Source organism: Rhamphochromis sp. 'chilingali', assembly GCF_963969265.1.
Source record: "Rhamphochromis sp. 'chilingali' genome assembly, chromosome: 20".
Lineage (NCBI taxonomy): Eukaryota > Metazoa > Chordata > Actinopteri > Cichliformes > Cichlidae > Rhamphochromis > Rhamphochromis sp. 'chilingali'.
This window is the reverse complement of record NC_137947.1, coordinates 6427470-6451738: the sequence shown is the minus strand read 5'-3', so window position 1 is coordinate 6451738 and position 24269 is coordinate 6427470. Positions and strand designations below refer to the sequence as shown.

The 24269-nt window shown below is 39.5% G+C and overlaps 1 protein-coding gene across 1 annotated transcript in view; it reads right to left on the bottom strand.

Moving 5' to 3' along the window:
• Positions 1 to 6250: 6250 nt before the first annotated feature.
• Positions 6251 to 24269, bottom strand: part of LOC308388481 (gamma-aminobutyric acid receptor subunit pi) — a gene marked incomplete at its 3' end in the record, with an annotated part of 56723 nt that continues 38704 nt past the window's right edge. Inside the window, exons 3-9 of the mRNA XM_080869234.1 lie at positions 22416 to 22483; positions 18586 to 18803; positions 16439 to 16521; positions 8691 to 8828; positions 8406 to 8558; positions 6826 to 7016; positions 6251 to 6616 (exon numbers count right to left, since the gene is read on the bottom strand). Of these exons, the coding sequence (XP_080725360.1) occupies positions 6251 to 6616; positions 6826 to 7016; positions 8406 to 8558; positions 8691 to 8828; positions 16439 to 16521; positions 18586 to 18803; positions 22416 to 22483 (1217 nt within the window). The remainder of the gene's footprint in view (positions 6617 to 6825; positions 7017 to 8405; positions 8559 to 8690; positions 8829 to 16438; positions 16522 to 18585; positions 18804 to 22415; positions 22484 to 24269) is intronic.

The following is a 24269-nucleotide window of genomic DNA, read 5'->3' as shown; positions in this document are numbered from 1 at the left end:
GTTCTGCTGGAGGATTCTTCCTGTTTAAAGGGAGTTTGTCCTTCCCACTGTCTCCAAGTGCTTGCTCAAAGGTGGTTGTTTGATTGTTGGGGTTTCTCTGTAGACCATGAGGTGACTGCTGTTGTGATTAGTCACTACATAAATGCAATTAAACTGATAGACTTGTACTATTTTAGCTAGCTCACGCTCAAACAACATCTCAGTCTCCTGAGAATCAAACAGTGGATCATAAGAGCCAGTTACTGTTTCCACATCTTCACTATAACATGCTGTTTACCAGCTCTTGTGAATGCATTATGGTGCTGCATGTAGTTATATGACCGCATGCTTCGTGTTGTTAGTTGGTGCTAGTTGACTGAATGCTGCTTGGAGCACACTTGTTCTGACATCTTTCAGTATTCTCAGTACATGCTAAAAGGTTGTGATAATGTTTTGCTGGATATGTCAAAGCCAAGACGTGACTTTTTTTCTTGTAAATGTTCTAGAGAACTTCCTGCTGAAGATATGTAGTCTGTGTCACTGTGGAAACCCATGATATATAAATGGTGGAGGAGAACCTGAAGCTGCAGAAAATGCCTAACAGAGTCAAGCTGGCAACCATGAGTCTTGAGTGCTGAAGTGCAACTGCAAAGCCATGTCAGCTTTGATTGGCTTTGATTGGATCAGAGCTATCATTCATGCCCTGAGGAAAATAAAGTTAAATATTTAAAATATCCACCAATTTTCATTTTAATATTACTGTAACAGTATATGAAAGACTTTTGCCCGGTTCGACCCTGTTTAGATCTCATTTATGTTTATTTTTTGTGAGTAACTGTGTACATCTACATCAACTGTAGTTCTAACTTCTAATAGATTTGTTGTGGTACAAGCAGTGCAGCGTAATGCATGTATGAAAAAGTCTTTAGATTTACAAAGAACACAAACATATACACTCAGTCCTCCAAAGCTGGACTCTGCTGCAGAAATACTTTTTTTCTTCACCCTTTTAATAAAAAATAATTTATTTAATAGTATAAGGAGCTTGGAAAGAAAAGCATCTGGACTTTTTTTTAAAAAGTTGGTTGAAGACTTATTTAATAGTTTGCCCAAATTCTCTACTCTAGATGATGAAAATGTTTTAAAAATTCAGTTAATTTCCAATTGGAAGCACCAAACAGCAAAGTGGCTTGGTATGTCTTTAAAGAAAAGCAACCTACTGAATTCGCCCCTTTAAAGAAATGTGTGTTTGTGTGTGTGAGAGAGAGAGAGAGACGACCTCACTCGGTATTCTGCTGAGTCAGAGCTAAGGGAGCTGGAGGGCATTCCAAACATCTGCAACACAAACACATTTGCATGTCTGAAGGCTAGCTGGTCTCTGATTCTGCATTTGTAATTTTGATTCTGGAAAATGATGCGACTTTCAGACTGCTGTGTTGGTTGATGATGCCATAGTCATACACAACACTATAGTTACTATAGTTACTATACTATAGCTGTATAAAGAGTGTCAACAATGAACACGTTAAACCTCTTTTTTTTATTGCTATCATTCATATTCATACACAGACTAAACATGCATAGTGTTACTATTTATTTACAATAAGGAAACTGAAGTCTATATTAACATGGTACTATAGTGTATAAATAGATTGTACATGAAGATGTCCCAAGAACTGTGAGGCTGTTATAATAGCCAGTGTCTCCTGGAAGATTGACAGGTCCCACAAAAGGACAGAAAGGGAGGGGGGGGGGGGGGGGGGGGGGGGCAGTCCAACTGTTGCTCCAAACATGTCCAAACGATCTTGTTTGCACCTTCACCGTCAACAATGCTGTCCATTTAGAGCAAACAGGCATTTACATTGTAGTTGCAGCTGTGGAGCCATACCTTAGGACAACCTTACGACTCTGTGCGTCCACACTGACAAGATGCTTCAGTGGTTGCTTTTGTGGTTCTTTGGCTCCATATTGGCATTCATTTCTTGTACTTTTCACTGAGAAGATTACTATCAGAACTATGACTGTGGTGCCATATTATATAAAACCCGGCAGTCTATGTTTTATCACGTTAACCTTTCCCCCAGATCAGTGCGTCCAGAGAACACAGTCACAGATCATTCATTTCTTTCAAAGTTTTGAAAAAAAGTGAAAAAGAAAACAGAAGTTTGAGCAGATTCTTACTTTAAACTCAGATGAGAGCCCAAATCAAATGAAAATATACATCTTGTTCATGAAACAGTCTTTTCTTACTCTTTAGTGATGATTCCTCTCTATCATGTTGAACCAAAACAAATCAAGCAACGGAAAAACCCCAACAAAAAACAAAAGATACGATTGACAATCATGCAGGAAGAGCATAAACAAAAAAATATCCTACTTTTGTATTATAATCAGACAAAGATCAATCAAAATGTTTGGTAGTTGATGGTATATTCAAAAATGGTTAAAAGGAGAAGTAGAAGCTAAAATGAAGCACATTCAAATATGAACAATTTAGCTCGTCACTGCACACTGAGAAGTAGTTCTTAGAAATGGAACCTCTGAGACTTGTATCATGGTGAAACTTGTACCAGTTTTCATATTAAATGAGTGAGATTATGTCATAGCAATACTGAGTACTGAGCAATAAATAAACATGCACCTCTGATATTCAACTGAATCCTGTTTTCTATCTGAAATATGAACTTCATGCTATTTCAGAGTTCTTCAATGAATAACAAACATGACATAACTTGAAAAATCTCTTGGGAACTAAAGGGAAACGAAGAGGAATGGTTGAATTAAATTGAAGTCTTTGGTTCTTTGGTTCACAACGCTGACAGAGAATGTGCTGTATCATCTCAACTGAAACAGTTGAGAGTTAACAGTTTACAAAACTGAAGAGTTCCACAGTTGAGTACAGTCGTTTACATGCACTCATAATGTTCATGAGGGTCATTTTGTGTTTTTAAGGTTTTCTTTAAACTTGTCTTTTCCAAGGTGGGATGATTGTACAACATCTTTAATGATTGTAAAGAAAAAAAAAACAAGAATTGGGTGTTTGAATTTCTTTAGATATTTGCAAATCTGCACAGCCTCAAACCTATACATAAAGGCTCAAATATAAAGCATGCATTCAAATATTCAAAGTGCCGCTCAAGGTTCTCCGATGTCTTTTAACTTGACATGGCCAAGGCCTATTAACTTCTCGTTCGTGATCATCATTGACAAAAAGTTTTTTTTTTTGACAGCCCTCATTCAATTGACCAGTACTCATGAAAATGGGGAAGTCCAAGAAACTCAGAGAAGATCTGAGAAAGAGAATTGTAGATTCACACAAGTTGGTCAAGAAGGTCTCTTGGCACCATTTCTATAAACTGCAGATTCCAAGATTGTCAGGTCAATCAACTTTATATCAGTGGAGGTTCAAATGTTTCACTAATTTGCCAAGGTCAGAAAGAAGGCCCAAAGTTTCACCTTTAAATGAGAGTAAATTAGTTAGGATGTTTAGGAACAACTAATAAACCACTAAGAAAGAAGCTTGCAATGAACTGGAAACGCTGGGACACCAGCGTTACTATCGACAGTAAAGTGAGTTTGATATCACCATGGACTAAGAGGGTGCTATCTGAAAAAAAAAAAAACGCCTCTGCCTCAAAAGCTCACATCCAATTTTCCAGCTGCCCACATACAAATGCTTTCTAGAGAAAGGTTTTATGGTCTAGTGAGACAAAAAATGAGCTATTTAGCCACAATAAAAAAATGTGAGACTTTTAAAGCTAAGAACACTATACTACTAGCCAAGCACGGTGGTGCTAGCATCATGCTCTTGGGCTGTTGTGCTGCCAAGGGTCTTAATACATTCCATAAAGTGGATAGAACAAAAAAGAAAGGAGGAGATGATTATAACTTGGATACAACTGGATGTACAACAGAAATACAATGATCCCAAACACACATCAAAACAGGTTTTGGATGGGACAAAGCAGGCTAACACTGAACATCTGGAATGAGCTTCCCAAAAACTCTGATCTCAGCCCCATTGAAAATTTGTGGTTTACGCTACTGCACAAAAGTCTTGCTTTTTAAAGTTATTAAAGATGTATCATATACACAATCATTCCACCCTGGAAAAAGAGCAGTTCAAACAAATGATTAAAACCCCAAACTTACCTTGACATCCATGCCAACGTTGAGTGTATATAAACTTCTGACCCAACAGTACCTCAAACATTTCTATGTATTTTCCATTTAGATAACTTTCAGATGACAACATCCTATTTAAATATTTTATCCATTTCATATTTAAATCCATCTTAAAAATTTTAACACTTTAACTGTCCGATCCATTGAAAAACCACAGTGAAAACACTACTAGCCAACCCATAGAGAGAGAAATACTGCATATATTTATCACTGTAACATAGTACCTGTCTGTATTGGTATATGTCTGCTGTCCTTTATATTTACACCTGTGTTTTCCATTATGCCTGCCAGTTAGTATGGAAACCCAAAAGCTCCAATATAAATAAATAATAATACAAATAAACTGAAGTATACAGATGATCTAATGAGATTATTTCAGACACTATTAAAATTAAGCTACTATAATTTATAAGAAATGTTTTGTTCTACAACGTGATTTACAGGATGCCATTTTCAATGACGCTTTATTTCATGTTAAGTTTTTCATTAGATATTAATACTTTTTCTTACTAAAACTGCTGTGGAAGAAGACAACATATTATTCATGTGAAAAATTAAATAATAATTTTCAGTATGAACTTTTTTCAGCCTCTTACAGAGAAATTTTGACCCACTCTTCTGTACAATATTGATTTAGTTCCATTACAGCTCTCTTAAGGTGCCACTACTGCATTTCAGTCAAGTTTGAATGTTGTGCAGTCAAAACACCTTGGTTCTTTTCTTTTCCAGCCATTCTGCTGGAGACTTGCTGGTGATCTTGTGATCATTGTCCTGTTCAATGACCCAATTCCAGCCAAGCTTTAGCTTCCAGGTGGCCTTGAATTTATCTCTAGAACACTTTTGTGTAAAGACTCCTGTGAACGTTTCTTTTTTTTCTTTTTTTCACATGACTATAGAAATTATGTTCCTACAACAGTCTTGCTAGCTGGCAGTTATATGTTTAAAAGCCCATTTTATTTTTGAACTCACAAGATTAGTCAGCGCTCTAAAATCTAGCAATTTGATGAAAAAGAAAATAACAATCTGGACTGAGAAGACTGAGAAGCTAATCTAGCTGGTTGGCTGGCTAGCATACTCTAGGCTGGGATTTAACAAAAGTAAAGAGTATTTCTACATCTAAAGGCCGAGCACATATATATATAAAATCTCACTCTATTTATTAACATGAATTTTCATTTGTAATTTGATATTTATTTATTTAACATGGATCCCTTTGGACTTCCATATCTTGGAGTGTGCAGGTGTGCTTCCCTTTATGAAATAGCAGAACAGATTCATACCGTGACAAGTGCCATTAAACTGTTCACGATAGCCAGATTTCCAGAATACAACTGAAGGTATCCAAGGCCACTACATTTATAGAAATGAAAAAAGGGTCATATGCAGGCTGGGAGAAACAGTACTGCAGTGAATTAAAAATAACTCACACAAGGACACAGAAGAATGAGAGCTTTCAACAATGAGTAGAAAGCTCGTCCTTTGGAGGTTTATATTTCTCAACACATGCTCCATTGTAGTGATTTTTCCACCTCCCTTGCCTGTCGTTTTCAGCCCTCTTCTGCCATCTGTTACTTTTGCTATTTCACTCTAAATGTTGTGCCTGCAGGCAGAAACAGGAGTTGTAAAATATCAATGATCAATCCATCATAAAAGAGACTCAAAGTGGAATGTGAATTTGTTCACACTCAATAGCACAGGTGAATTCTGTCATAAAGCCTTCAATTACAGCTCCATCCTAAAATAAATATTAAAGCGTGACAGAATTTATAAAATATCACCATGTCATAGTCAGGTAGGCCAATTTTTATCAAAACCAATTCCATCAAATTTTAAGCAATGTCATAGTTTGAGTACTTATTAATATTTAAAATGGAGCTGCAATTATGAGCATTCCCTTTTTCCACCAGAACAATCCCATATGACAATGCGACCTCGCTCATGAGTCCAAATGTAGAAGTTTTACACATTCAACCCAAAACACACCTGAATTACACTTACTGTACGTATGTACAGTAAGGTACACTTATTGTCTACTAACACTCTCCATCTTAAACTCTCCTGGACATATGCAGCACTTAAACAAATGCTAAAAGTACAGATAATATGTCCAGTAGAGTAGGTTAACAATGACAAAAGACAGTGGAAAGGTGACTCTGGAGTAGTTGTCTATATGGTGGGGGTTCTCCACATGACAACAGTGTATGGCGCGCAGAATCTTGCGGAGGGTGGCCAGAACAGTGAGGCACCAGTTGGTGTGCTCTGGAGGTGCCGCCTCAGGCTTGGGCTCACTGCCCGAGGGGCTAGAGGGCCTGACAGCGAGTTCTGTTGAGGCGGGAACTGAAGGAGAAGTTGCAGCGGGCTCCTTGCGCCTCTTGGCCCTGTTGGAGTGAGTGGAGATGGTGGTGACGATGCCGTTCATTTCATCATCAAAGTCGTACATTCGGTGGCCGTACTGCAAGATAGAGAAGAAAGATTAGGTTTGAATTAAAACAAAAACAATGCGTTTACATCCGAGAAATCCAACTTACCCCAAAATGCTCATGGTGACATGATGATGACGATGACAATGACAGCGACCACCATGATGAACACAATGACTGTGACAACAGTAATGACCACAACAATCAACAGTTAATGTAAGTACATCCAGGAGTATCTCACCATGAGCATGTGTGCATCAGCGTGAGTGAGGGTGCAGAAGTGGGCCACAGCGTACTCAATAAGTGCTCCGAAGATAAAGCTGAAGCAGATCCCCAAATACACATCGATGGCCTTGATGAAGCAGTTGGCATTGGGTAGTGATGTCCGGGCTCCCATCATCAGAGTTGTCATGGTCAGTACTGTGGTCACTCCTGGCACAGAACACAGACAGTGGTCAAGTAGGATTCTTTGATGAACCACTAAAGACCTAAAAAGAAAACCACGTTTTTTTTTTGTTTTTTTTTAACTTAGCCTCAGGCCAAGGTCAGCTTTGAACGGGAGTTATTGGTTGTAAATGCAGAAATGCCAATAAAAAGCTAAATGTTGATAACCCAATGCATTTCAACAAAAAAATAAAAATACAAAAATAATCCAGCTTTTGCTCTTCATAGCACCAGTTTTACCAATGGAAACTCAGGTGATGGTTTTCGTGTTTCCTGGCAATATGCTGACATACTTTGTAAAGAAAATGAAACGAGGCGGGATATTTGAATGGACAACACAATCCATAAGTATTATCCAAGTCGAACCCTGCACTGAGTTGCACCTTAGTGTGCAATGAATGTAACAGCAAATGATTGTCACGACTGGGCGGCCAATACAGGGAAGAGGACTCAGACACCACATGGAGGCTCGGAGGTACAAACTCAGGGGGCTAAGAAACTGAATGAACTCACTCTATGGCAGGCAAAAACTTCAGTGTTACTAGATACAATACTAGAATATTTGGACACTATGAACAAAAGCAGAACTACGAAGCACTAACTAGGCTAGAACTATCTCAGCAATAGTCACAAGACATGAAAACATAAAACAAGAGTCACACTACGAGTGCGGCAGCAGAGTCCAAAAGGAAAAAGTCTCTTTAGCCAGATGGGGGAGCAGCCAGGGAACCCGACACCAGGTTCCAGAGCAGGCACCCTAAGGTGGAGGATTACGGAGCTACGCTCACAGAGTCATTTTACAGGTGGAGGCAAGGCTTGGGGGGGGGGGGAGTAAGGTCCGGGTGAGACTAAACCAGTCCAGGTTCACTTACTGTGAAAATTTACATGCTTAGATGTTTCCACTAGATACAACTTCAAGAAATGATCATCTAAAATCACAAACTGAAAATCAACACTACCTACCAGTAAGTCCCTGATCTCAGCTTCACTGAGTAAAAGCTGAAAATTCCAAAAGTCAAAACTATCACAAAGGAGAAATCCCTTTGTGAATCCTCTGGTGAGGTCCATCAGTTGGCAACCATTACAAAACAATACTCAACACAGTGTTAAAAATAAGCATTTTAATTTGTCCGGTTACATCTGAGCCCATCAGAAATTGCAGATGGTGCATTTAACTTCTTAACTAAAGATGAAAGTCTACACTTTGATTGCATCTCAGTCACTTTAGGTTTACTATGATGACTGACAGAGAGCAGGACACAGCAGCAATAGTAACGCTTAAGTTGCAGTGCAAAAATATATGACATTTGCTCAAAAAGAAATGTTCTAAATCTGATTCTGATGATTGAATGAACAGAAAAATGGATTATCCCATACCTATGCAAATACGTGCTGGAACAGAAGACAAGGAAATCCAAAATGAAACCCATGAGAGGACCACCAGCAGGCTAGAGGGGACATAGGTCTCCAGGATGAAGTACAGAATGCTCCTCTTCAGCTCAAAGTGGAAGACAAGCCTGGGATAATTGCCTGTAAGAAGAAAGACAATAAATACACTAAAATTTAGTACATTTACATGTATTGATGTAATGCACAATAGTCTTTAGTAACAAAACACTGCTTTTTAAAGAATTAAACAATGGTTTTGGTTATCATTGTTACCAGTTTCATAGATGGCCTCTGAGACAGATGTGTAGTGGTCTTCTACTGTATACTGAGCCAGCTGGAGACTGTCTAAACCACTGACAGACTCATTTCCTCTGGTCCAGTAGAACATAACATCATTTATGTTGTAACCCCCTAAAGAGAAGAAAAGATGACAATGAAGAAAGCTGCTCTAATTACTATACAGGATAAAATAATTAATTTGATCAGTGAAATTTATCTGTAACTTTAATGATTGTGTGCATGGAAGCAGTGGGAGAGTCTGCAAGCAAAAAGCATATAACAAGAACAGCTACACAATTTATTATGATATTATCATAATAAATTAGGCAGAATTGAAATTTAATTTTTTAAATATCAGTGTTGTAAAAAACACACACAAACAATTTTTTTCTCTGGAACAGTTAGCGGTTTAATGATTTGTGCAATAACTGGTTGATGAGCTCTGATGCCACTTATGCTGAAATGAGTGTGTGTGTGTGTGTGTGTGTGTGTGTGTGTGTGTGTGTGTGTGTGTGTGTGTGTGTGTGTGTGTGTGTGTGGAGGGGAGGGTCCTGCTGAAGAGCTTAACTCTTGCCTCTTACCATAACAGACTAATCATGCATATTGCACTGGGCCCTAGAGAGCCTAGATAACCCAAATAAAGCTTGGAAAAAGAAGACATGCAAAATTAATATGATCAAAGATGCCACGGTTAAGTGTGGTTGCGCCTTTGACAGAGCAATGTAACAATGTGTAATCGTATCAGTTAGTAATAACTAGTGTTTCTCGTGTAAAAAAGAAAAAAATAAGGATAAAGTGTGATTAATAAGGCTTAACTTCTTAGGTGTATTTTTCTCATTTATCTGCAGAGGGAGCAAGAGAATAACAAAAGCGTGAAGACACGCTGTTGGCAGAAGCTGGTGTGCACCTCAGTAATCTGCCTTGCATGAAATGCTCATTAATTCTCTCTGTTTAAACCCATATGGAGTCATGTATTATTGACCAGAGCCACAATACTAGAAGCATAGCTTTCCTAATGAAGGGCAGTGGTGACTTTGAACCTGAAAGGTCCAATAAATTCACCTTTTTATATTTCATTGTAATTCTCTTGGTAGAGGAATTCATTATTCTTCTGACCTAAAGCCCTATCGTTACTGTACAAATTAAGAGACACAGATGGTCAGTGGCAAGCTGTGCAATAGCATGGAAAGAGTTACATTCAGTGCCCTGTAGCAAGCAGCCAAGAGTGTTGTATTTTTTTGAAAGCATCCCCACAAAAATTTGACTTACAGCCATGATTACAAAAGGCCGTCACTTTCTTTTGACTCTTTTTGCTGTCAGAATGCGGAAAATATTTACCGCAATCTTAATTTAAATGCCCCTCACCCTCCCACGACGACGCTCTCTTTAAAGCCTCCTCCTGTGCAGAGGATCAACTTTTGGCACAGCATTAAAAGAAATAAATCCTTGAATATACATCTTCATAAAGAGACACAGAGACCAAGCAAGCGGGAAATAGAGATTGAAGGAGAGGAGGACAGGAGGGGAGAGAGAGAGCGAGAGAGATGGAGAGAAAGCAGCAGAGATAGAGAAGCACGATGAGAGCGAAATGGCAAAGGGGGAGGGGGGGGGGGGGCATACAGACACAGAGAGAGACAGAAGGAAACAGATGCAGATATTTAGCCTGGAATTATTAAAGCGGTGAAGGAAGGATCCATCATCCTCTCAGTTACCTAACGTTAACCTCCAGATGCCTTTATGCCTGCTGTCAAGTGGCACTGGAGCTCCAGCTAAATGTTTTATTTGGCACTGAGGTCCTGGTGGGCTTCTGGCAGGGATCTGACTTAGCTTAGCCCAGCTGCCGTCATTTAATAGCATGGAGCAAAAGCAAGCTGGGAAGCAAAGACAGTAGATGAGCAGGTGGAAATAGTGGAGAGGTGTGAGGAAGGCTTTTTCTTCCAACCATTTACTGCACAAGGCAATGAAAATGTGTCATAATTAGGAAAAATGGTCTCCCATTTTCAGCAACGTGTCACGAAAAATGTACACTTTTTAAAAAGCGAGGAATTTTTGCAGTGTTGTGGCAGAGGTTTTCATTCCACAGTTATTAGGGTACATTTAAAGGATTTGTAGGATTAGATGGTTTTGGTTCGAGGGACCCTAACTGACCCTGCAGTATAATGACTGTGGCTTTAAGATTATTCAAAGTCTAACTGAACAGTTTGACATTTTAGGAATAAACTTGAAACTGTGCATTAAAAGCCCCTTTGAATTTATATGAATTTTGCTGTGGCACGCCAGCTATTGTTAGATTCATTCTGTTTGCTTTAATAATTCTCCTGAATGGACATGTGATCGTGGTGAAAAAGAAAGTATACCCCCTGTCAGCTTTTTATGTATCAGGCCATAATAAATACAAATCTGGTCCTTAGCAACCTCAGACGAAGTACAAAGCCCGACATATTACACCGAGTCATGATTTAACAAAAGCTAAGTTCAAGTGCAGAAGCAGGGCATGAAAAATTAAGTACAGCTGTACTGTTTCCACAAGAATTAAGAGGGAAAGTAGCAGCCAGGTGTTCATGATCAAACTGATCTTCAGCAAGTAACACCACATCTATAATAGTAAAAGTTTTGTCAGTTCACTGGTCTGAAGCAGTCAGTTGTGGGTTATGCAATGCCAAGGAGGAACGATATCTGCAGTGATCTTAAAAAGCAATTCATGCTGCCCATCAGTCTGGGAATGGCCACAAGGCCATTTCCAAAAAAATTAAAGTCCATCATTCTACACTGGGAAAATGTATCCACATGTGGAAAACATTCAGGACAGCTTTCAATCTTCCCAGGAGCGGACATATCAGCAAATATAGCCCAGACTAACAAGCCTCAATGGGCATGTTAAATGTTAAAGTTCATGACAGCATAATTAGAAAAAGACCGAACAAGTCTGGCTTGTTAGGAAGGGTTGGCAGCAGAAAGCGTCTTCTCGATAAAAAGAACTTGACAGCGCATGCTTTGCAACATCACATCAACATCACAACCATATCCTTTAGTTTTCTACAAATGTGTCGGTGTGCATTACGATCAAGCGCCTTCACTTTGGTATTGTCTTTCCAAATGCAATATATCAGCACAAACACCTGATACCAGCTGTGGAGCACGGTGGAGGAGAGCTGATGATTTAGGTACCTCTGTCACATCAACCCTCTGTGTGTCCTCCTTCACTGCATCCATGAATCTCTCTGTGGTCTTCCTATTTTAGTCCTGCCTGACAGCTCCATCTTCAACATCCTTTCTCAAATATATCCACTATTCCTCCTTTGCACATTTACAAACTATCTCAGTCTTGCCTCTCTAATTTTGTTCCCAAACCACTCAGCCTGGACTGTCCCTCATATATATTACTTCTTATCTCGTCTATTCTGGTCACTCCCAGTGATATAATTTAACATCTTCAGCACCATCACCTGTTTTTATTTTTATGTTTTATATTTTAAATGTTGTCTGGGAAAAAAATCCCCAGTAACTGGTGATTCTGAATTGATGATATGTGTGAATGATTGTCTGTGCGTTTTAGCTCTGTGATAGACTGTGATAAAGGGCAGGTGTACCCTGCCACTAAGCTGCGGGCGCGCGCAATCGCGCACTGCAGGCACGGTGTCTGCGCACAAAAAATCTAACCTAACCTGAATTGCAATTAAAATAAATACGTTAACAATTCATTCTGCATTGTGAGTCAGTAAGTGACCGGTGACTGGGTGCTCCAGCCAATGATGCGATTCACATTCGTATATACGCCGCTAATCAACATCGTTGACAGGCTATGGCAGCGTCCTTACCGGTGTTTTAGTTAGCAAAGCGGCGTGGCTGATGTGGAGTGAAGCCATGTTAGTGACAACGTGTACAACCATTGGAGATGTGAGCAGGACAGACGGAACAATTGAGGGAAAAAGTGTGGACTTTATACCAGTTTTTAAATTGTGTTCATAGGCCAAGTAAAACCAGAGTTATGATAAAAAATATATGCAACGTTTGGTTTTCTTCCTGAATACTGTCGTTGTTTATATTTACTGCGGGAAGAAACGGTAAAAACTGCGTTTTATAAGGAAAACGCTCGAAAGCCTGTGAGCAATGACAACACAAAAACCTCCACCCTTTCCTATTGGTCGAAAAATGTACCATGTCGACCAATCAAAAAATGATATGCCAACATGGCATTTATTGTTTAGGAAGGGGGGGGAGTTTTAGGAGTGACTGCAGTGTTTTGAGATGCAAGAGATGTTTAGCTCAAATCTTGTGTAGTTAGTGTGTAGTGTAGTCAATAGTTTGGTTGTGTGTGTCAGAACAACGAGGCGACTGCTGAATGTTACAGCAGTGATACATCTCCTGTTGTCAGGCCTGCAGGCTGTTGTTCTCCTTTATCTCATAGTGGACAGAAATTATGTTTTGGAGTGGCACAAATAATTTGTGTGGCATCAGATTTGATGCAGAACAGCTGATTGTTCTGTAAATAGTTTGAAATGTTTATTAAAAAACCGCCTTGGCTGCATTTTTAGGTAAACAGCTGCAAAAAACTTTTTTTGAAGAAGTAACTATATAATTAATTGCCCAACATTGGTCATCATATACTGTATTTTGCAGACAGAGAGTTACAGACTCTCTCCCAGACCACAGACTCATACTCATAATACAAGTCAGAGCTTTATTTAAAAAAAAGAAAAGAAAGAAAGTTGTGTTTTCAAAATTGGAGTTCAAGTTGTTTTTACTTCCAATAGTGTTAACATACCACACAGGTCATGAACAAGATTTATTTATTAATTTTCATTGTAAGTGGGCTAAAGCACTTAATTAAAAGTAGTCTAACATAAATGTAAATGCTTTAATTTGATTATTTTAATAAACCATGTGACTTGGATGGAGTCGATGCTAGCGTGACCACAGTGCACACGTCTGCTGTTGCTCACAGTGGTCCAAGGGACCGCTCAGGGAGTTTGTGTGTTTGCTCAGACACATGAAAAATTAGAGGGAACACTGATTAAGAGCTAACCATAGTTGGGACTGTATCCAGCCCCGCCCTGAGATTCTGAATTGGAAATGCTGTAAAGAAATGGGATGTTTTTACTTTTTCATTATTAAGGGTAGACAAATGCAGAAAATGATTTTTCCATTTAACATTTAGTTCATAGCACAATACAGTGTGCAAAAAATGAATTAAATGAGAAACCCTGATAGTATGTGGATCTGTCTACCAAACTGTTGTCATGCCATGTTTTTGTAATTTTTGCTTTCTTTTAGCTCTTTTTTTTTTGCCAAAGTACGTTAGGGTCTGTGTGCAAAGATGGCATAGATTTTCTATACAAATCATATCAAGCTGAGCGTTGACAGTGCTGAAAAGGAGGGCACGAATTACAATATCAACAGAGTAATTCATGGTGGAAAAAGAAAACTTTTAGAAAGAAGGATTTTGTAACCTAGCAACAATGAGAGCTTAAGAGAAGTGCTATAAAAATGAGGTGACAGGCATTTCCAGAGCAAAAAGTGCTTTATGTGGACATGGACCCCTATTAAAACAGTGCTCCTCTATGAAATACTGTCTTAGCTGTCCAGGCTTTTCTTACATTACTGATGTCACCATGGAAAATATTTTTCCATTGCTATCTTTTCAAACAAAGAATGCACAGCTGCCCCAGTCTGCCATTTTTGCTCATTACAATGCTTCTGCTAACTTTAGTATGTTTCAACCACAAGTAAAGTATTTGTAATGTTGTTAGCTGTAATAGACTTCATGCACTTACAGCAATGTTACCACTGGCTTGGATTATACTGTATGCCTCTCCTCTCTGGGTTGAACCAGAAAGGTTTTACTTGTCTAAGTCACTATACCAATAAGGAAAGGCATCTGGTGTACAATTCTGCCAATGAGTAGCCAAAAGTAGGTCTTAAACAACAGCTGGGTGAGGGTTATTTTTATTTTCATGTCACCTATTATTACTATTTTTCTTACCATTCTCTTATGGTACATTTGACCAAACCCTAGCCCACAAAGTGCAACTGATGTTGTTGAAATATGGCTGTATATCAACCCAAGCCACAAGCCTTTTCCTAATATAACCAAGCACTTAGGTGCCTAAAGCAAAACATGATTAGACTCCGACGATGCCATCATGCCAGAATGGGATCCCAGCAGTGACAAAATTTAAGGTTGTATCCCTCAGGGTCTAGACATTGGTGATGGTCAAGATGAAGATGAAGGCTTAGATGGACCTGAGGTGCATGAACGAGTCTGAAAGGGAGAATGATGGTAAAGCAGTGAAATTTAAACCACATGGAGTAGAGGCTGACTGGCTCAAAGAAACTGGACTAGTGTAATGATGTCAGTTTTGAGTTTGAGTGTTTTGAGTGGTAGTGATGTAAAGAACAGATTAGCAGCCGAATATCCAAGAAAGCAGCAAAATGAGTGATTACAGATCTTCCGTGTTGAATTTGCACAAAAACTTAGTAATTTATTTTGGTGTATCTTTACAAAAGAGCACCATGAAAAAAGCAGCGGCATTTACGGGAGCACTGTATCTGACATCGTAACAATAAGACTAGTTTGGACAGTTCTAATCCTCTAACCCAGTGGTTCTTAACCTGGGTTCGATCGAACCCTAGGGGTTCGGTGAGTCAGTCTCAGGGGTTCGGCAGAGCCTCCGCCTTGACATGCGCGGCTCATTTTGTGCACCAGTAAAAAACATATCTATGTCTTGGATTTGGAAAAAAAAAATCCATCCATCCATCCATTCGCTACCGCTTATCCTTTTCAGGGTCGCGGGGGGTGCTGGAGCCAATCCCAGCTGTCATAGGGCGAGAGGCGGGGTACACCATGGACAGGTCGCCAGTCTGTCGCAGGGCTAACACACAAGGACAGACAACCATTCATACTCACATTCACACCTAGTGGCAATTTGGATTATCCAATTAACCTATCCCCACAAACTGTATGTCTTTGGACGGTGGGAGGAAGCCGGAGTACCCGGAGGGAACCCACGCAGACACGGGGAGAACATGCAAACTCCACACAGAAAGACCCCGGCCTGATGGTGGATAAAGCATAAAGAAAAAAAAAAAAATCACATTTTATTTTTCACTAAAGAGGGATTCAGTGACTGCACATATGAAACTGGTGGGGTTCGGTACCTCCAACAAGGTTAAGAACCACTGCTCTAACCCTTTGGGGGTTTCTTCTTGTTAATAGGGAGTTTCTTCTCCCTACTTTCAACAAGTGCTTGCTCATAAGGGATAATCTCATTGTTATGGTTTTCGCTCTAATATTGCAGAGTTTTTACCGTACAAATAAAAAGCACCTTCAGGCAATCATTGTTGCAGACCATAGCATCCTCCCTACCTCAACCACTGGCTGTTTTTCCTCTCGTTGCATTTTTTTAAAATTTTCATTTTCTTGACTTTCATTGTGCAGTGTTTTTATAGGTGGTTCAGTTGTAACCCGAGGCACTAGCTGTATTTTTCTTTTTTTTTCCACAGCAGCAGTTATGTCCTTTATGAAACATTTCATCAAGACTGAAGTAAATCCAGTTTATGTATGATGTGTGACATTCGTGCAATTTTACAAACACACACACAACCAATGCAGAACATGAAAGTGATCCATTTCATCCTTTGTTTTGATCGGATTTACTTGAAATTATGCCCACCCACCAACAACTCTGCCACAGCTTCAGGTAGCAAAGATCAGATTTTCTTTAAATATAAAGTGGCCTTACAGCTCTCCAGTTGTAGCGTGCAGGTCTGCTTGTCCATGGGATACTTGGTCAGGTCCATGTTGCAAGCCACAGTGGTGGTAATCCTAGACAACAGAAATGTTATTTAAGTCCATGAAAAAGGTTACCAACGGCAAATGATATTTGTTATTCCTGGAGACTTTGAAAGCATGAAAGTGGCATACAGTATCCTTTTCAAATTAGCTTTTCCTTTAATTGCTTAACCTTTGGCTACAATCATCTCAGTGCTTTCTCATGTATTCCCTCCAGGCACAGCACTGAAACATTTACCACAGCTGTCCCTTCCCTCCAGCACCTCATATTTCTCACTTCACTCTGTCATTTTTCACAGCTCCAATTCCCCAAGGTGGTCATTTCTCTCCTGACTATCTTTTCTGGCTTGTTTTACTCTCACTAGTCGTGTTCTCTGACTGTGAAGCACCATCCTCCTCCACATTTTTCTGCCACACTGAAGCGTAGACGGTAAGCACTTCTTTGTATTGAAAGCAAAGGTCCATGAAGACTGGAGAAACTCTTATTTATTCCCAACAATAAGTCAAGAAATTGAATTTCGCTGTACTTAAGGATGACACGTGTTTGTTTTTTTTTTAAAAAGAAACACAACTCATGTTCACGTTTAAAATACTGTACTATATACGGATGGACTGTGAAGAGAGACTACCTAACTCAGGTTACTATAACATAACACCCACATACCCCACCAGTGGTCGATTTAGTTGACTGCACATGATTTGGAAAGGCACACACCTGTCCATATAAGGTCCTATGGTTGACAGTGCATTTCAGAGCACAATCCAGCCTGGAGTCTGCAAAAGGTACCTGAAGGACTCTCAGACCATGAGAAACAAAATGCTCTGGTCTGCTGAAACCAATACTGAACTCTTTGGCCTGAATGCCAAACATCATTTCTGGAGGAAACCAGGCAGCGATCATCACCTAGCCAATACCATCCCTACACTTAAGCACGATGGTGGAAGCATCATGCTGCAGAAATGTTTTTCAGCATCAGGAACTGAGAGACTAGTCAGGGTTGAGGGAAAGATGAATGCAGCAATGTACGGAGATATCCTCGATGGCAACTTGCTTTAGAGCACTCCGGACCTCGGACTGGGATGAGGGTTTATCTTCCAACAGGACAATGACCGTAAGCACACAGCCAAGATAACAAAGGAATGGCTTCTGGACCACTCTGTGAATCTTGTCGAATGCCCCAGCCAGAGCCTAGAATTGAACGCCTGTTGAACAACCTCCCCAACTCCCCATCCACTGTTTGCAAGGTTCTGCAAAGAAGAATGAATCTGCCTAAAAGTAAGTGTTCAAAGCTTGTAGTGTCATACTGAAAAAAAGACTTGAGGCTATTGTTGTCAGAGGTCAGAGTACTGAGCAAAGGCTGTGAATATTTATGTACATGTTTTATTTATTTATTTTAATAAATTTGCATGAGTTTGAAGGAATTTATTTCCACTTTGACATTATGGGGCATTGTGTGTAGAATTGTGAGGTGAAAAATACATTCAATCCATTTTGGAATAAGGCTGTAAAATGACCAAATCTGGAAGGAGTTAAGCACTGAATACTTTCCGCACAAACTGTATATCGAAGAATAATTAAAAAAAAACAAAAGAATTGAGTCAATGAAGTCAAATCCAGATCATGGACAGCTCCTCAATCTGTTGATGAGTTGAGGTTACAGCATGTGACAGTAACACAGTAGGCTGTTTAAATCCCTCTCACCACAGTTTTAAAAAAAGCTGCCTGCTTGACTCAGTATCTATGAGTGCAAAGGTAATACAAATTTGAGAAGCCTGCCAAGATCCCATCAGATCTTAAGCCTTGCACACAGTACAATATCTGTTTCCCAGATCCTAACAGGACTTATGTTGCATTGATAGCCCACAGCTCTTTGTATTGCCAAATCACATGGTCCTATACTCATACAATCCAATACACAAGTAATAGAATTGACAAAACTCCCTGCTTCGCAATCACATTATCTCATATTCAACCCACGCTTCTTCCCTCAGCCAATGTTCCTATCCATTCCCCGGACTACTTTTCATTGTCTGTCAAAGCAGAAAACAATAAACAGAACAAGCCCATCAACGCACAATCTTTATTTGTTACCCCACCTTAGTGCGTAAAGGACAGTCCCGTTGGGGAAGATGCGGATCAGCCTGTTCGCCACAGTGATGTCATGGAGGAAGGATTTCTTGGAGTCAACAATAAACGTGTCTGGGACCCAGAGGAGCTCAACTAGCCGCCCGTCAAGGCTCAGGCTCTTGTTGCCTTCAAACACCAAGCGCTCATCAGTCCATCGCTGGCGGAGGAATATGGTAGCCGTGTAGTCCTGCAGTAATGAGGCCCGAACAGGTCATTAGCAGAGCTGATACACTGTTTTTACAAAGCATGTCAGTAATGTGCTGACAGACAAGTCATGTTTTTGCAAACCGAGCTCAGTGTTGTTGTATTTTTACAATTTTTGCAATTTTTACATAGCCCAAAGCCCTTCTGTGCCTCAAACAGCAGTAATTCAAAACATTGCTTCAAATCAGCAAGTTCTGTTCAAGTTTGTTCTGTTCTTTTAGCACACTGAACTTTTTTTCTTCATGACATTATTTTTCAAAGTCTTACTGTTGCATCATGTGAGACAATGTAACCATTTTCATGTGTTGCATGCTAGCTGTAAGCAGAATTTTCTCACAAAGCAAGCATTGCAGGAATGAACCATTCCCAAAGGAAAGTCATTGTTGCACTCACTATTTAATTAAGGCTGGTCGACCACTCTTAGTCAAGAAAGTCCAATCTCATATGAGCAAAACGAGTATGCACTTCCAGTATACTGAAACTTTTGTAGCTTAGTTTTTTGATAAAGATTTTTCTTTTAAACATGGATTAACTCTTGAAAATATGTTTTAAATTCTGTCTTCCCTACTTTTAATTTTAAGTTGCTTCATTGAAGGTCCAGCATGGGGATGATTATCTATGTCTGTTGACCTTACATGTCCTCAGATATGTAAGTTCCAAAATGCAATCCAAAAATATAAAGTGCATAAAATTCTTTAAGTTTTTCTTCCAAGGAGCTAGACTTTCTGGTAATTTTTTAAAGTGGTCTTAAGCAATAGTTTACTAGGCTTCCTAAAGGTATTTCAAAGTTGTTTTCTGGGTTTTGGCTTCTTTTTTCATTTACTGAAAGCCGTGTCCTTAAGAAGCAGTAAAAAAAAAAAAAAGGTCCAGCAATGACCTGACACAGGGCCTCAGAGTTATTCCACCACACTATTTGCTGAAGCGAAATAAATTATCTTAACAGAATAGTGGCATCAAGAAGCAATTCTTAGGGAGGATAACATGAGAGACAAAGCTGAGGTATGCCAATTATACAAGAACTGAGCTGAAAATAAGTGACAACAGGTCTAATAGAGTGATGAATACAAATTCAAAGTTTCATCAATATGTATGGAGGAGTTTAGAAGAGGGATACAAGAGTGGGTCTCTACTTAACCCTATCTTTTCAAATTATTGGAATTGTAAATGCAGAAAAATACCATCAGATTTTGATCCACCATGTAATACCATCTGGAAAGCATCTGATTGGCAACAGCTTAATTTTTCAGCGGTGCGATGATCCCAAACTCAAGGCCAATGCAGCACAGTATATTTGTATAGAAAATACACAGTGGAAAGCTATCAGTCATGGACTGGCCTCCAGAGATCCTGGACCTCAACATTATTGAAGCGGTGTGGGATCATCTTAACAACGAACAGAATAAAAGGCAGCTGACATCCAAAGAAAAGCTTTGAATGTAGTTCAGGAAGCTTGGATAACTATTGGAGAAGACTACTTGTAGAAATTTTGAGAAAGCTTGAAAGTTCAGACAGCTTTGAAGAATAAAGGTGGTCATACCAAAAAAACGTGTACACATCAGGTTAAAAGAAGTGAGGAAAAAGGCAATAAACTTTTCATAACTGCTAACAGGTATGATGCTTTTTCAAACATTTCACAATACAGACAGACTGATCAATAAACTCGGAAAAATGATGTGTTCTGACCTGCATTGCACAGTTTCTTGTTGCATTTAATCAGTTTTAACCTTTGTGGTTTATTAGTTAGGGACCCATGAAATGTATCGATACTACCAGTCAAAAGTTTGGTAATGGTTTTTCTTTATTTTCATGACTATTTACATTGTAGATTCTCACTGAAGGCAACTATAAAACTATAAATGAACACATATGGAATTATGTAGTAAACAAAAAAGTGTGAAACTGAAAACATATTTTAGATTTTAGATTCTTCAAAATAGCCACCCTTCGCTTTCATTACTGTTTTGCACATTCTTGGTATTCTTGTGATAAGCTTCATGAGGTCGTCACCTGAAATGGTTTTCCAACAGTCTTGAAGGAGTTCCCAGAGATGCTGAGCACTTGTTGACCCTTTTGCCTTCACCCTGCAATCCATCTCATCCCAAACCATCTCGACTGAGTTTAGGTCAGGTGACTGTGGAGGCCAGGCCATCTGGTGCAGCACACCATCACTCTCCTTCGTGGTCAAAGAGCCCTTACACAGCCTGGAGATGTGTTTGAGGTCATTGCCCTGTTGTAAAATTAATGATGGTCCAACTAAACGCAAACAGGATGGGATGGCATGTCGCTGCAGGATGCTGTGGGAGCCATGCTGGTTCATTGTGCCTTCAGTTTTGAATAAATCCCCAACAGTGTCAACACCCCACACCATCACACCTCCTCCTGCATGCTTCACGGTGGTAATCATGCTTGTAGAGACCATCCAATCATCTTTTCTGTGGGTGGAACCAAAGATCTAAAACCTGGACTCATCAGACCAAAGCACAGATTTTCACTTGTCTGATCCATTCCTAGTACTGTTTGGCCCAAACAAATCTCTTCTGCTTGTTGCTTTTCCTTAGTCGTAGTGTCTTAGCAGTTATTTGACCATAAAGGCCTGATTCTCCTCTGAACAGTTGATGTGTCTGCTACTGGAGCTCTGCATGGCTCTAATCTGAGATGCAATTTCTGAGGCTGGTGACTTGGATGAATTTATCCTCAGAAGCAGAGGTGACTTGGGGGTGGCTGTAGCTCAGGTGGTAGAGGAGGTCATCTACTGATTGGAAGGTTGGTGGTTCGATTCCTGGCTTCCCCTAGTCTGCATGCCAAATATCCTTGGGCAAGATATTAACCCCAAATTGCTCTCTGATGCATCCATCGGAGTGTGAATGTCAGTTAGAAAGCACCTAGGAAAAATGTGCTTGTGTGAATGCACAAGTTGTGTAAAGCACTTTGAGTGCTCAGAAGAGTAGAAAAGCGCTATATAAGAACCAGTCCATTTTCCAGCACTCTTGGTCTTCCTTTCCTGGGGCAGTCTTCGTGTCAGCCAGTTTTGTTGTAGTGCTTGATGTTTTGACTTTGACTGAATATGTCACTTGGGGACACGTTCAAAGTTTTAGCAAATTTCTGGACTGACTGACCTTTAGTTCTTAAAGCAATGATGGACTGTGGTTTCTCTTTACTTAGCTGATTGGTTCTTGCCATAAGAAGAATTCAGTTGTCAAATAGGGCTGTTAGTTGTGCCAACCTGACTTGCCCATTAAGAAGGCAAGAAACTCCACAAATGAACCCTGACAAGACACACCTGTGAAGTGAAAACCATTTCAGGTGACTACATCATGAAGCTTACTGAGAGAAGGCCAAGGGTTTGCAGCGCTGCCAGCAAAGCAAAGGGTGGCTACTTTGAGGAATCTAAAATATAAGACATATTTAGACTTTTCTTTCAGTTTTTTCTTTGCTACATAATTCCATATATGTTGCTCTATATATTTAATGTCTTCAGTATTTATCTACATTGTAGAAAGTAGTGAAACTAAAGGAAAGACCATTAATTAAGAAACTTTGATTGGTAGTGCATGTTTTCATTGTTTAATTTCAGAAAGTAGTGTGATACTCTTACCATGTTGATCTCTGAAATGGTGTCAATGCTGGCAATGTCCAAACTCATACCCACTGTTACCGGACCATCTAGAAAAAAAGAAGAAACCATTCAAAAACATACTGCTCTATGTTCACACACTGCTTACTCCCTTCACTTTTAGTCTACATTAATCTTTGTTAATAGTCTATCTGGCAGACTGACAGACAAACTAAAGTCTATGTTTTGCTTGAAAATAACTTTTTCTGTGGCACATGGAGAAAGGCTGAGCTGTATCATGACACTTTATTATATATTCAGGTTGACCTCAGCTGGTTATGAGTGCTGTGAGTGTCACTGCCCACTCAGCTGTGTCTACACAGACACAAGTAATTTAGAAAGAAAACCAGAGGACCGAGTTTAGCACCTCTCTCACTGACCGCTGCCAAAACAGACTGAAGATCTCATTATGAGTGCAGCCTTGGGATGACACAGCTGCCACTGGGAGTGTGGCTGTAGCCACAGTTGGGCTTTAGTTCTCACAATTTTGGCTGTGAAACATTCACATTTAAGGCCACGCTTCTTATCTTATTTTCATGTGACAATTTAAAAAGTTCTTATGTTTTATGTTAAAGGGTTACAGCAGCAACATGGCATAAGAGATGCAAATCTAAAGGCAATGCTGGAGCCTCACTGCAGCAGAATGTTAAGTAGAGTTTTTGGTGCCAGTTGTAATTTTCACGCACACGGCACACAGAATCCAGGTGGAGGAGGGTCCCACGGCACCTGTTTTATATGACCAAGGCAGTTTAGCAACACTTTATCATACAAAGGTACAGTAGTGTGGCAAAAGCTTGCAAGGTTATCAAGTTTCAAGGTACTGATCATGGCATTAACAAAATAGATTTCTCAGGTCTTCAGAAAAAGAATTGTGGATACTGTTGCAAACAAAAAAAAACTGTAAATATTAGAAAACCATCTCTAACCATCTCCGAAAAGACCAGTGATACCTGTATGCAGTTTGCTGTCATCATGCAGACATCCAGCCAGCTTTTGGGCAGACCATTCTACAACTGTTTGTTGTAATGGATTTCACTGTATTAAATCATCAAACCCTTACAGCATCTCATCTCTAAAACACGGGGATGGGAGGATAATTTTTTCAGGGCTGTTTGGCTGCCTCAAGGGCAAGAAGGCTACCATCACTGATGAAGCAAAGCATTTTGAATCAGATCAAATTATGTCAGGAAACAAATGATCTCAGTTTTAAGAGAGTGTGGGTAATGCGACAAGAAAATAGTGCACAGAACACAAGATGTTCTACCAAAATACAGCTAAAGAAGACCAAAGATTCGAAGCTCCAGAATCACTTAAATCCAACAGGAGTTGGACAAGAGGCCTGGCACAAACCATTCATGTGAGGAAACCCAAACTTGAATGTATTGCTTTAAAATTATTCTAAGGTGATGTGTTAGAGGCCTGATCAATATTAACCAGAAATGTTTATTTGTGAGATAAAATCAAAGGCTCACATTTTATCAGGTCGAATTTGATTTGATGATGTTTTTTTACTTTTAGCCTAAGACATTTGACAAAGACGACCAAAATAAATACAAAACGCAGATTTCAAAAGATGATTTCATTTAATAAGGGAATAATGCTATTCATGCCTATCTGGCCCTATGTGAGAAACTAAATGCCCCCTAAACCTGGTAACTGCTTGTGCCACTATTGGCAGCAAGACTGCAACCAAGCATTTGCTATCAACTGGCAATGAGTCTTTCATGTCACTGTAGAGGAATTTTGGCCCACTCTTCTTCACAGACTTATTTAATTTTAACCACATTTGAGAGGTTTTGAGCATGGATTTAAGGCTAGACTCTGACTAGGACACTC